A 14148-nucleotide genomic window follows, 5' to 3' on the forward strand; every position below is an offset into this window, starting at 1 on the left:
TAATGAACTACATAATAGCATTTATGTGTCGGTATGAAAGACTATAGACTTCATTATAGTGTATTGTAATTATTAATATGACTTTCACTGTATTTATTTAATAGTAGGTAGATTTAAAATCCAAAGTTAGAGCAGTTATAGAATTGCAAGAAGTCCATACAGTTTAATGAATGAGGTACAGCTTACCTTAGATTTTGAATAAGTGATTGAAGAGAGTAAATGTAACATCTGCACCATATCGCCATTTAATGTATTTCACAAAGAAGGCCACTAACTTTAGAACTTCGGTGGTCATTGAGAACATTTAATTTTAAACAAAGAAAATGTGATGTCACTACATTTTTATCACTACAGTTTACTACATTCTTTCATTCTGTCTCTACAATTTATTGTATTTATTGTATTTATTTATTGTTCTCACTGTTTAGACCCACCCCATTGAAAGCTACTCACTGGCTCAGTGAGCCCACAATATACTACTACTACTACTGCTGCTTTTGTAATATAACTAATACACTAATACACCTAATCCTAACATTAGAGAAATGGCAGCTGGGAAAATGGAGCACAAAATAACGCAACTGGAAACCAAGAAATGAAGGGCAGAAATTAGACTGAGACCTGTAGTGGAGAATAGTGAAGCCTTGAAGAAATTCTCATTTTGTACAGCCAGTAAAAAAACAGTACAAAATTTTCTCATGAAGCTCCTTTAATAATTCTACTTATTTTGGAAGTGTTTTAATTCTTTTTATTACTATATTGGGTGTTTAAAACAGTTTAAAAAATATAATGCTAGATTGCTAATTTGAACAAGCAAAAATTGATATTTATTTAAACCCTAAAGGCTTTATTTTGATATCTTGAATTGATAATAGTCTGAATAATATCTAAGTGAGTAACTGCTGTTTGGCAGAGTTCCTGGGTCCCCTGAAGTCACACCGGCGTCGAGTGCTACAAACCCAGGCTTGCCAGCTCAGAATGAGGGTCGATTCAGAAGGAGCAGGTTCCCAAGACCTAAACCCAATCTGGGCAGGACAGTCCGAGATCCCCAGACAGGACAGGATAGTCCGAAACCGGCCCCGAGCAGAGCACCTCAGAACAGCGCTGGTGAGAACACTGAGTACTGAAGGCAGAGGGATGTAAAATAAAAAACTTTTATTAAGAAAATGTCAGTGTATTTCAGGTGTTTGTCGCATTGTTGTAAGTTATTGTAAGAAGATTTTTCTTTTGAGCAAAGTTTTATACATATAGTACTTTAATGAACTTTAGAAACCAAACACACCGCATTCACCCCCACATGACTGTTGGATGTAAAGTCAAGAATATAATTGTTGTTCTTGTTTTCTCACTTTGTGTATTCACAGAGCTCTTCACGAAGCATAGAATAGTCATTTTCATGTTGTAACACCATCTAATTTCCAGATATATCTTTCACTATCTTGTTTTCAGCCAGATCAGATGTGCCTGCACCCATTACATCTGTCCCGCCGTTGTCGTCTGAAGAGCACCAGCCTAGCTCAAACAGTTCAAAAGACAAAGATGGAACAGGCCCGGCTCTTAGCAAGAAACCTGGTGAAGATGCTCAGAAACAGGAGGGCACTCCTGGGTAAGATTCCTAATAAACAAAAAAGTGAAACTGTGCCAGGGTTTCATATATTGGGGGAAAAAATGTCCATGGGCTTAAAAAATTAACAGAATCAGAAAACAAAAGAGCATATTCAGTAAAATTATAATTGCACATTACATTTTAAAACATTTTAAATCCTAATCAGTCTGCCCTTCCTCAATATTAAAATAAAAATCTTTGATGAACTTGAATTAAGTGGTGGCTTTCTATTGTAATGTATGTGATTGAAATATCTATGTTTGGAATACCGTGTTTACAGTAATCTTAATATTGGACTACTGTAAAATAATATATCATTCACAATATGCCAGTATTATTTCATATTAAATTTATTTGTTTTTCTCAGTTATTGTAGAAGTGTTACCTAAGTTTTTAAAGTTACATTAAGAACATTTTAAGTAATGGAAAACTATCCATAGCCCGTCTTGCACATTTGGTCTCTAATAGCATTTTGATTCATGTAAATGGTTCAGCCTTTCCTTTCAAAGACATGGGAGACTCAGGGTCAGTGACAGCCTAACTTTTCTGTTTAAAGATAGATCTGCTGTTTTTAGTGCTAAATGCATATCCCTTTTCCTTTCTGTCTGTACTCCTATGGTTATAGAGTGAATAAGCAAATAATTAACTTATTTTCTAGGGTTTCTGAAGAGTCTGAAGGCAGCGCAGAGATGAGTGCATTATGCCAAAGCTCCCCAACCGAAAACAAGTCTCAGAGCAGAAGGAGCAGGTTCCCCAGGCCCAAACCCAATCTGGGAAGCACAGCCAGAGGTCTTCAGATACCGGTGCAAGATAAAGCCCCACACAAGATCATTGGTGAGAGCACTGCACATGGAGGGGCTAGGAGGAAGGGTGACTTACAAACTGAAAAAAAACCTTTTAAAACTGTATTTTTGTTTTTTATGAATACAAGTGAGGAGAGTTCTATTTCAGGAGAGTTCTAATTCAGAGCTTCGTTTTAGTTACTAAAGTGAGTGTTCCTATTGCAAATTGTCCACAAAAGCACAAGCAAGTTCTTTATTATAACACAGACATGACTTTCGGAAAGCAGAATGATGATGCCCTTTTTTTATGTAGGAAATTATTATTAAAAAGATGTCTTACCGTCTTGCCTTCAGATAATTCAGTTCAGCCTGCTGCTTCTATGGAGTCTGTTCAACAGCAGGCTCTCGAGCAAGAGGAGACTGACTTAAACAGCATGAAAGAGAATGAGGTCAATGAGGTCCCTGGAGAGCAGGGTGATAAGAAGGAAACAGCTGAACATGAACAGGAAAACAGCTCCAGGTAGGACATTTAGAAAGAGGATTCAAGACTTTTCAAGAAAGTGGGGTTAACATTTTGTCAGTATTCTTGGTATTATTAAGAAAGTGTTAAATATTTAAAAGTGCTCTGCAGCTTAGAAGTTTCTAAGATGTACAGAAAAAAATTAGAAATCAATTTTATATGATATATTTTATATAAGAGATGCAGTCTTACTGTAGGACTTCACTTTTGAGCCAATATTTTACAATAAAATCAAAAAGGATATTTAAATTATTATTTATTGTGCTTGTAGAAGATATATTGCATGCATTATTATCTTGAGATATACAGTAGCGTGTTAATTTTACAAAGGCAAATGCTCTTTAAAAGGTATATTATTAAATTCACAATGTAAATTGTGGCCATAGCATCTTAATACGACTATACGACGGTGGAATGTCTGATTGGGTTCCTTGATGCTGAGTGTTCGCATCACTGTTACAAATTAACACCTTTACTGAATTTGTTAATATCCTTTAAAATATATTCAGGACTCAGGACTATTTCTTGCAGCTGTACAACATGATTTAATCACATTTCAAAAGCTTAGCAAAACTGTTGAGATAGTATGTGGGTAAGATACTGCTTGAAGTGGTTGTGATAGGAAAGAGTGCCACTTTCTGAATTGGTATTTATTATGGTTAAAAGGTCAATGTGCATTGGTACACACCTTCTTTTAGGCATAACATCAAATTGAAGTCCCAGCCTGATAATGGAATTAGAAATCCCTTAACATAGAGCAGATGTGTCGTCACCAGAATCTAAAGCCAGTTATGAAAACATCTCCTACAGTACCACAATATTTCCCTTCCTTAAAGTAGAGAACATTTTTTATGAACCAATATTGCTCTCCATTACCCTCTTGTAAGTGAGGCCTTGTTCTCAGTGGTACCTCTACTGATTCAGGAATGAATGGTTCCTTATTGAAGTGCTGTTTTCTAGAGTTTCCGAGGTGCCCGAAGTCACTTCAGAGTTGAGTTCCAGAAGCCCAGACTCCTCAGTGCAGAGTGGGTCCCGATTCAGACGGAGCAGGTTCCCAAAACCCAAACCCAACGTTGGCGGGACAGCCAGAAGTCCTCAGACAGGATCAGACCGATGTGGAGCATCACTCAAGGATACAGGTAAGAATAAAAGACATGGGAGGCAGAGTGGCTTGCTGTATGATAAAGCAAAAAACAAAATATTTAAACAGTTTTAGCTTGAGTGCTTCTGTAATTTTCAAGTAATTAAAGTAAATTTTAAATCTGAGGTGTGTGAACGACTGGTATTTCGGCTGTCTTTGAAAAGCTGTGATCCAGAAATACTCATTTTGCTTTTTCTAAGAATAAAATTACAACATTTTCTTTTGTAGGAGTCACTATTAAAAATGATTTTTGCCGTCTTACCTTTCAACAATTCAGTTACAGATGCCTCTGTGGATTCTGCCCCACAACAATCTGTTGCAGAGGAGACATCTGACTCAAGCTGCATCAAAGAGAAAGAAATCCTGAGGGAACACAGTGATAAAGAGGAATCGTGTGACGAAGCTTTGAAGAAGGAAGATAAGCCGAGGTAAGACTCTTGCAAGGCAAAAGTTGAAGTGTTGTGCTGTAAAAGTAAGGAATCCATCTCTTCTATTTTGAGTTTTTTTCAGTAAAACTATTAAATATGCTTTGTGCTTATTTTAGTAGTAAGTAGTTTTGCATGTTACTTTCTGGAAACTGAACTTTCCAGACTTCTGCTAGAGGCATCCAAACTGATTTTACTTCTATAAACTCATGTTCTCTTCTCTTGAATGTAGGAATGATAAACCGCATGGATTTATACATTTACATTATATAGTATTTTTTATTAGCACGTTTTAAAGGACAAGACATGGATGCAAGACGAAGGTCAATTCCTACAATTGTATTAAATGTTCATGGAAACACGATCTAGGTACTCCTTGTAAGCTAAACACATGGATCTTGTAAGCATCAAAGAAAACTAATGTTTCACGGAGAGGGTGTGGACCAGTAGGTTGCAGTCTCTCCTCTGGCACTGATGCTACATTAAGGTTTTTGTGAAGATGGGGAAATCTCCTTTTTTAGAAATTGTGACCAAATAATGAATTTCTGTTTTCCAGAGCTCTTGAAGCACAAGAAGTCACAGCAGAGTCAAGTGCCAAAGGCCCAGACTCCTCAGCCCAGAATGGGGCTCGATTCAGAAGGGCCCAGTTCCAGAAGCCCAAGCCCATCCTTAGTAGAGCAGCCACTGGCCCTCGGACACGAACACACAGTGGGGATCCACAGCATTTGCCTGGTGAGAATGGAAGGTTCAGGAGAAAATGTACTGCAAACTGAAAATTAAATTATTTATTAAGTACATACAGTAATAGTGGCATTTTGCAAGGTAATTGGAGATTCCAGAGACTTTACTCCCAAATGAATTCATTGATTTTTCTTGGTTTTAGCAGAAGATTGCAGTGAAACTGCTCCCAGTGAAGTAGGAACTCCAGAGATGATTGTGGAGAATGTTGGCTGTGACCAATTGAGAAAAGAAGGAAACAATTGTCGCAGGAAGTTATCATCTGAAGAGAGCACAGGAGACGGGCAAGCAGATATGTATGTTATACTCTTACCTATCTAACACACAGTGTATCTTGTACCTACAACACTTAATTTATTTTACCTATATTTTTTGTTACAATGGTTAATATGGTTATTGGTTAATAAGGCCAACGTGTTGTATGTTGTTTTATGTTGTTAAATGTTGATTGGTCTGAGTGAGTGGTTTTTACTTTGAGGAGCAAAAAACAGACAGTTTTACAGAAGGCTCATAATTTCTTACAGTTTGTTTTTGCTTATTGGCAATTTGTAACTCACTGACACTCCTGAAAAGTTCTGGAATTGTGCATGAAAATACATTGTACATTATATCTTGTCAGTGCTGAAAAACTCCCAGTTTCTAAATATTTTTCCCTTTTTTATTGAAATTTAAATGCACAGTTTTTTATGTCTGATTGAATGGGGAATACAAAAACAAGGACTATTACAATCATAAAATCTGAATAAAATAAAATCTTTTTTTCAGAATACTTGCAAAAGAAAACCGGTCTGAAGAAGCAGCCAAACGGGAGCCAAGTAAGGTTAGAACTCGCAGTAATCAAAGACCCACAGTCAGCAGCCCAGAGTCCAGCCTCAGGAGATCCCCCAGGAGCAGGGGCATCTTGTCAAGAAGTCTAGATAAGACAGAGGACACCCCAGAGGCCATTGGCACAACACAGGTGAGAACACAGGAAAGTATCACTGATGATTCCACTAAGAATGTCAGCAAGCCACAAATTCCCCTCACCAGCCCATGAAAAACATTATTTTGTATTGCAAAGTGTGTCTCTGCAAATGCAGCAAATACTGGCAATGTGAGTAAAATGAAAACTCAAAAAATGTAATTCCTTCTAAAGTACTTATATTGTTCATAGCCCCTAAAACCTTTCTTGCACTTTTCATTTCAATACATGTTGTAATTACGTCCTAATTCTTGTATGAAATGTGATGTTGATAGGAATTACCTTTATATATATATATTTAAATATGAAAATGAATATATGATATTAACTTTACAGGATGAAGTTATGAGTATCCAGGTTGATGATGTTGTCAATAATGCTGTAACCACAGAAGACACAGGAGGTACATTGATTCATATGTAAATTTCTCCCTGTCTTTAGAAAATCATAACTTTGAATAGCACCTTTTTAAACCACAGAATAACTGGGAATCCTCTGTTGACATTGGGACAAATTTTGACTGATATGGTATTTTTTTTAAGTTTTTATGTTAGGCACCCTTTCTGCCTCTGTAAATATAATAATCATGAGGTCTCAGAAGTTTTTATAAGGGCTAGAGCAGTGGTTCTCAAACTGTGGTACGCGTACTGGCAGTGGTACGTGGAGTGCCTCCAGGTGGTACGCCAAATGACCCTGGAACTGTGTCATGTGCGCTGGAAAATCGGGACGGGTTTTCATATTTTGTATTTTAATACATGTCGAATACGCAGCCTATGTACTACGATACAGTGCGCGCTAATACTTCAGTGGACACGAGATACTCTGTAATTCTATACCACTCTATAGGAATGCGTGCTACGGATGCAGGTGACCAATTGTATTTTAAAAAAGCTACTGTATCTCCAGCAAATAGGGAGGAAGGAGAATGTGCGTGATTTTGGAAAAATGCAAACGCGAACGAAAGCGTGATAACAGAAAAATATTTAAGAACTGTTCTGATTTGAGAAAAATACACCAAGCGTCTCTGTTTCACTCCCATGCACATGAAATAAAAACTTTAAATAAATACGGAAATAAAAACGGAAACGCGGAAAAATGCAGGCTTGCGGATTGCTAAAGCAGGTAAGCTACACTATTTTTGAAGAACCTTATTTACCGTTGGCAAAAGAGCTGACACGTATTATGTGTGGAGAAAAGGCTGCTAAACAGCTCGACCTGCTGCCCCCCTCCCCGTGAAAGACACAGTCATTCATAGAATTATTGAAATGAAGGGTTATATCAAAAGTACACTTGTAGAGCGCGTTAAGATGAGCAGATGTTTTTCACTGCAATTAGATGAGTCTGTAGTCGATTTGGTCAATTTGCTCTTTTACGTTAGATACGAGTTTGAGGGTATGTCCCATGAAGACTTTCTGTTCTGTACTACAGAACAGAAAGTCTACAGGAACTACAGGAACTACAGGAGAGCAAATATTTCAGCTTCTGAATGAATTTATTGGAGAGAATGGCCTCGACTGGATAAAATGCGTCTAAGTTTGTACAGACGGTGCTAGAGCAATGACAAGCTGACATAACGGTGTAGTTGCACGAATTAAAGAGGTTGCTCCAGAAATTAATGTACGCATTACAACATCCACCGCGAGACCTTTGCCATCAAGAAAATGCCTGACGATTTAATTTCTGTTAGACTCTGTTGTGAATTGTATCAAGGCTCGAAAAATTAATTCACCTATGCTTTGCTCAACTAAACAGGCTCACCCCTCTCACTGAAATGGTGCTTTTTTATTAGTTGTTGTTAATGTTTTTTTTCTGTAAAACACTTTGAGAAGCCACCTTAAAAGGCGCTATATCAAATAAAGTTTTTTAATATAATATTTATTATATGTATGTGTGAGTGTGTGTGCACGCGCGTTCATGTTGGTCATTGAGAATTTCTGGGGTTCCTATGAGATGATGACTTGTAGGTGGTACTTGGATGCTTTGGTTGGATTAGGGGTGGTACTTGGTCCAAAAAGTTTGAGAACCACTGGGCTAGAGGGTAAAATTTGACTGTATGCAAGTTTTGCTTTATGTGCTATTCAAAATCCATAACCCCCGCCTAAGTCTACTTTATATTGTTTTGTACAGAACCTTGACATGTCTTTTTATTAGAAACTATGGTTCTTTTTAAAGTAAACATAATGCTAAGACATAAATGCATAAAATTTCAGGATAGAGGTTGTGCAATTACAGAGCTGTGTGGCTAAATCACTTAACTGGATGTAACTGTTCTTTTCTAGGGGCCTCTGACAGACAGACAGCAGAAGTTCCTCAACAGGAGCAAACCATCATATTGACGTTGTTTGAAATCCCTCCAAGTTCAATTAACATGTACGAAGAGGGCACTGGTGCCATGGGCGTAGCTTCAGATGCACTAATGCCACTACCTGTGTTCGTGGAGCCTGTCCCTGCAAAACTCCTAGGAGTGCCGCCATTTCACAGGTGAGATGAAGAAAAATTATTCAAAAGTTCAAAACAATCTGAGCAGTCTTGATTTCAAGATCCTCAGTCATTGAAGACATTTTCCGATCATTGGTTTTAATTATCAGGTAAATTTAAACTGCCCTAGATGGAATTAAAAGACTAGTAATGGCAGCCCTATTACAGGCCCATTTTGAATGTGTTAGCATTTTTACAGTAAGCAAGTTGTTACAGGTACTTAAGTCTCTTTTTTTATTACATCTACTAAGGAATTTGCCAACCTGCCTTGTTGAGAGCACTTACAGACTTAAAACTGAAGGTAATAGAAGGGAAAAGAGTTAATTAAGTGCACAGACATTACATTACTCACTAAAAAAGTATTGTTATTATTATAAATAATAATTATATTCATATGGCATTCAGTCATAATCCTACATGTAGTAGGGCCAGATCATTGACTCGTCAACCAAGCTCAGAAATCAAATGTGTTGTAAACGTGCTGCACCTCGCATCCTGAGCGGGATTACTGCTGCAACACCACATCATCAGTGAAGTAAAATTGCCCGTCTCGTGACAATCTGTAGTGTTTCCGTTGTAGAGGTTACCTCAAAATATTTTGTCCCCGTTACAGTTGCGGTCAGGTATCCGTGGAAACGGCCGAAGATCCAAAGATGGCAAAACCTGGGTGTGGGAGTCTGTCAGACCCAGCTGGCAGGTATATCCCGCAGCCAGCCTCCAGCGAACAGCAGGGCAGAGGTATGGAAATGTGGACTCCAACACAACAACGGACCTTGTCTGTTGCTGATGAACTGGAAACTGGAAGCCTCTGTAATGAGGATAATCCTGAAGGGCCATCTCAAGAAACAACAGATACCACTGCCGTGGTAAGGCAACAGTTCCCTTTATTTAAATGTATACAGAATTTCTGCATTCTTGCAGTACAAAACTTGTGCAAAATAATCCATCTCAAAGGACTTTGCATTTAAAGAAAGTACCATTTTTGTTATTATGTTTGTTCAGATTATATTTGTGGGCTCTAAAATCTAGCTACCATGTCTGGGTTATTAAGATCTACTTATTGTTAACTTTGAATCTGAAACAACAGTCCCAATCTACAGTATTAACACTTGACCAATATTTCACTCATATTTCCTTGTTGTATATTTATTCAAATGAGTGGTGAACCAGTAAAACCAAGCGTGAAAGTACATTAATTATTAAAAGCTGAGGAGAAAAGATAGATTTTAAGAGGTTTACAAATGTTGACAGTCACAGAGTTTCTAATGGGTTTGGGCATCTAGTTTCAGAGATATGCTGCTGATCTTAGAGCTTGATCTTCAACAGAGAAAAAAGGTCTGAATCAAAGATAAAACTTTCAGTGCAGAGTCTGTTATTCTTTAAATGGTGATTAAATGTTGTGTGGACATTCTTCGTGTTTTCTGTTGTATCATAAAAAAAGATTTTTCTTGTCACATTTTTTTGTTGTGCACTTAACTTTTTTGTTTTTGTTTTACAGAAACACAGTATGGAGAGCCCTGCACATTCATGTGGTGAGATACGTTATTTTGTTTGGTTATTGAATATGCTTTACCTATTATTGAAATAAATCTGAAACTTGTTCCTCAAGCTGTGAAAAATAAATATCTTAAACCACAGTAGCAGTGATGACAAAATTAAAGTGTTACAGTATTCTGTAAATATTTTAACAGTTTATAGGAGGCTAGAGTAAGATACAGAAGAGAAAACGAAAAAATGAACAATATTTTATAAGATGTTGACATTGAAACTTACAGCTTCTTAGATCTCGAACTCATATCTTCAGTTGGCTGAAAGGTGATAGTTTGTCCCTGAATAAAAAATATTTTTAATAGCACACAGAAAATACTTGCTAACTGACACTTATAGCTCCAAATGACCTGATGTTTCTTGCAACAAAATCTCTTTTAAATACTGTAATGCATCTCCAGTGTCAAACTTCATATCGGGCTGTTTTCTTAAAGCTGAAGGTTATGTCAGGCTGACCCTGGAGCCTGTGGTAGAATCATCTGAATCAGTAGGTGCTGGGACAGAGGGAACAAGTGATGAAGGAACACAAAAGAAGAGGAAACTGCCAGTAAGGACAAGAAGAGGTGAGTAGCTAAAAGCTGGTTGTGTAAAGTACAGCAGCCCTTGCCTTCTAAGTCAACTTTTGTTTGTACAGTGGCAAATCGAGTGCCATGGGTGTCAAAACTCATCCAGATTTCTGGATGAACTACTTTCCCATTACTTTTTTTATATGTTTCGATTTAAAATGCTTTCTCTACATTCTGTGGTGGTTCTACAGAAAGTATTGTATCTCACCTCATCAGACACAGTGATGAAAAATATATTTTTGAAGGCTCCAGTGGAAAGGTCTTAAAAAACCTGTTCCATACAGCAACCATTCTTTTTACAAAAAATGATTTTCCTAGCTGAGGAAAGTAAACACTTTTTACACAAGGGGCGGGAGGTGTATGGAACCTACCATGCCACGTTTCTGAAGATGATGTACTGGGAACTTTCGCTTAAATCATTAAAGAAAATCTTTGGATCAAGTAAGCAAATAAACTTTACTACACACATGCATGTCAAAATAGCTTACATTTGCTACCCTCTCCTATCCAATCCTTCTAGCAGGGTTATCTTAATTGAGGTGATAAAGGTGATTTTCAATGCTAGTGAGATCTAGAGTTTGATGTGGATGTCTATGTTGGAAGTGTCTCGTGCTTTTTATTCCAGCCACACATATAATAATAATAATAATGTTGCTTTATTAGCCCTATACAATTTCTTGCATTAGGAATTCGTCTTTTCGCATACCCCAGCTTGCTCTCCATGAGACACAGACACACAGACAGGGAGAGATGCTTGGGGTCAGAGCGCAGGGTCAGCCATTGTACGGCGCCCCTGGAGCAGTTGGGGTTAAGGGCCTTGCTCAGGGTGATGAAATTGACAGTGTGCTCGTAATGTTTTGGCAAGTGAGTGTACTGGCATTAAAAATCATTTAAGCTTGGCTGGTGGGGTAAGATGACAGTAATTATTCTTCTGTGCGTCATTTCAGGAAAGCTACAAGTAAAACCCAACACTTCAAAAAGGAAACCTGTGGAGCGCGCAGAGGGCCGAGGAAAATCTGAGACCTTGCCAGCGCAGGAGGATCCCCCATCCCGAGTCCAGACAACGCAGTGTGAAGACCCCAGGCCCGAGGGGGCTCTGGGCCTCACAGGGGAGTCACAGCCGTCCGCTGCAGAAGTGCCCCCACAGCGTCACTGGGGCAGAGAAGTACCCTCAAACCAGGACAGCTTAACGTCTGCTGAAAGAGATACAACAGAGAGCAGCAGTGGAGAAGAGAATCCATCCTCCAACCTACACATAAAGCCGTCACCCTCTGGTGCTCCATTGATAAGGTGAGAAATCAGGGGAACGATGCTGTTAATCCAGTGTCCTAATCCTGTAGACCAGAGCTGCTCAAACTTTCCCCATCCCACAGTACACTGCCTCCCTCCCCACAAACCTACACATCACCAGCCCGAGCACATCATGGCCAGCAGCCATATCACCCTGCAACTCACAACTGGCAACCCACTGAAGCTCAGCAGGTGTGAGCCTGGTCAGTACCTGGATGGGAGACCTCCTGGGGAAAAAAAACTAAGGTTGCTGCTGGAAGAGGTGTTAGTGGGGCCAGCAGGGGGCGCTCACCCTGTGGTCCACGTGTGTCCTAATGCCCCAGTATAGTGATGGGGACACTATACTGTAAACAGGTGCCATCCTTCGGATGAGACGTAAAACCTGACTCTCTGTGGTCATTAAAAATCCCAGGGCGTTTCTCAAAAAGAGTAGGGGTGTAACCCCAGCATCCTGGCCAAATTTCCCATTGGCCCTAACCAATCATGGCCTCCTAATAATCCCCATCTATGAATTGGCTTCATTACTCTCTGCTCTCCTCCCCACTGATAGCTGATGTGTGGTGAGCACTATGGCTGCTGTCGCATCATCCAGGTGGATGCTGCACATTGGTGGTGGTGGAGGGGAGACCCCATTACCTGTAAAGCGCTTTGAGTGGAGTGTCCAGAAAAGAGCTATATAAGTGTAAGCAATTATTATTATCATTGTTAATGTTATGAACAACTTATTTCAGTATCTCACCTGATTTGCCTTGAAGTGCACAGTCGTTTTATCATGGCAAAACTGCTGACTGTGAAACATGGTACTCTTCCATTAATGTCTGAAGGCACACCATGCTGTGCCATGACACAGAGCAGACCATTCTCAATCCATCTGATTATCTGTAATAGAGGTGCCAACCATAGGGCCTGTGGTCCAGATCTGGCCTGCCAAGATATAATGTATCCTATAGTTACCGTTGTCCCTGCTCATGGTGTGCACACCACTACTCTCACAGCACCACAGAGTTTCCTTCGAGGGCGGACTGAATTCCAATAGGTAGTCAATTTTATGTAGTAAAAATTAGAATTAGGCCCAAGAGGCACATAATTCTGATGTAATACCAATTGCTTTAAACATGCTTTGCAAGTGCGGATGGCTAATTACATTTCATAAGTAGCTATAGTATGCCAATTTATTATTTTTCTTGTTTGAAGGCCTGGGAGAAAACCTAGAGGATTTTTGTCTTTTATTTCGGAGAAAAGTACCCCTACGTCTCCTAGTGTCCCCAAGACTTGCAGAACTGCAACACACAAACCTCAGATTAATACCTCTGGGATGGAGAGAAGGAAAAGGACTGCTGTTGTAGCTGCTATGAAGAGCTCGTCAAATTCCTCCAGTGATAGCCCACCCGGTAGAAGATCACAGGCTTGGGCATTTCAAAGCGAGCTTTCACCACAGGTAAGGGAATGTAGATTTTACAGTATATATTTGTAATACCTTTTCTTCCACTTTCTTAAGTTCTTAACTTTCTGAAGTTAACGTGGAGTTTTTATTTTCACCTGTATTCACATCAGGTCTGTAGCACCACCTTCATAAGCTCAGACCTGTCTGGGCTTTGGTAAACTATATACAGCGTGCTGTCATTGGCATGTAAAATCAAGACTAAGTACTCTCTGAAAAGAGCTTGACATGGTTAAGGCAGCCAGTAAGAAGTACAGTATGGCTTTCCTCCTTCACAAGAGCTTTTGGCAGGCCGACTCCTGAGCTGTTTCAGGAGCCAAGGTTTCAAGACATTTGCACAGTGATAGTATTTTCGTATCAAGAAATATCACGAGCTTCTCCTTCAATGTCTTGGATTGTCCTTCCGTCCTGGTTTAGTTCTCCCTTCTTCTCTGTCCTCCTTATCCTCAGGGTATTCGTACCAAAAAGTGGTGGATTTGTTGCTCAGTTTAAAAGGAACATTCAGACAAGATCTTAAACTGTTGTTTACAGCATGTACAATAAATGGATTTGCCATCCATAAGGATCACACTTCGTTTCCTACATTCACACTCCTTCATGTGCTTCAGTGTGGTTCTAGCTTTACTTAATTTCCATCGATGGATTCAGCCCA

The 14148-nt window shown here is 39.1% G+C and overlaps 1 protein-coding gene across 11 annotated transcripts in view; it reads left to right on the forward strand.

Annotated features, from left to right (window-relative positions):
- bdp1 (BDP1 general transcription factor IIIB subunit) overlaps window positions 1-14148 on the forward strand; it is a 38332-nt gene that overhangs the window by 23043 nt on the left and 1141 nt on the right. For 9 of the 11 annotated variants that reach the window (XM_088629077.1, XM_088629079.1, XM_088629078.1 and 6 more), the window contains 16 exons: window positions 914-1107; window positions 1450-1606; window positions 2265-2440; window positions 2743-2908; window positions 3869-4047; window positions 4327-4477; window positions 5031-5206; window positions 5358-5508; window positions 5978-6170; window positions 6510-6576; window positions 8453-8654; window positions 9265-9517; window positions 10150-10183; window positions 10634-10762; window positions 11713-12055; window positions 13250-13493. In XM_088629077.1, the coding sequence (XP_088485203.1) occupies window positions 914-1107; window positions 1450-1606; window positions 2265-2440; window positions 2743-2908; window positions 3869-4047; window positions 4327-4477; window positions 5031-5206; window positions 5358-5508; window positions 5978-6170; window positions 6510-6576; window positions 8453-8654; window positions 9265-9517; window positions 10150-10183; window positions 10634-10762; window positions 11713-12055; window positions 13250-13493 (2815 nt within the window). The remainder of the gene's footprint in view (window positions 1-913; window positions 1108-1449; window positions 1607-2264; window positions 2441-2742; window positions 2909-3868; window positions 4048-4326; window positions 4478-5030; window positions 5207-5357; window positions 5509-5977; window positions 6171-6509; window positions 6577-8452; window positions 8655-9264; window positions 9518-10149; window positions 10184-10633; window positions 10763-11712; window positions 12056-13249; window positions 13494-14148) is intronic. The other 2 variants (XM_088629081.1, XM_088629074.1) reach the window with 2 other exon arrangements.

The sequence above is a fragment of the Lepisosteus platostomus genome, chromosome 4 (genome assembly GCF_059453375.1).
Source record: "Lepisosteus platostomus isolate fLepPlt1 chromosome 4, fLepPlt1.hap1, whole genome shotgun sequence".
Classification (NCBI taxonomy): domain Eukaryota; kingdom Metazoa; phylum Chordata; class Actinopteri; order Semionotiformes; family Lepisosteidae; genus Lepisosteus; species Lepisosteus platostomus.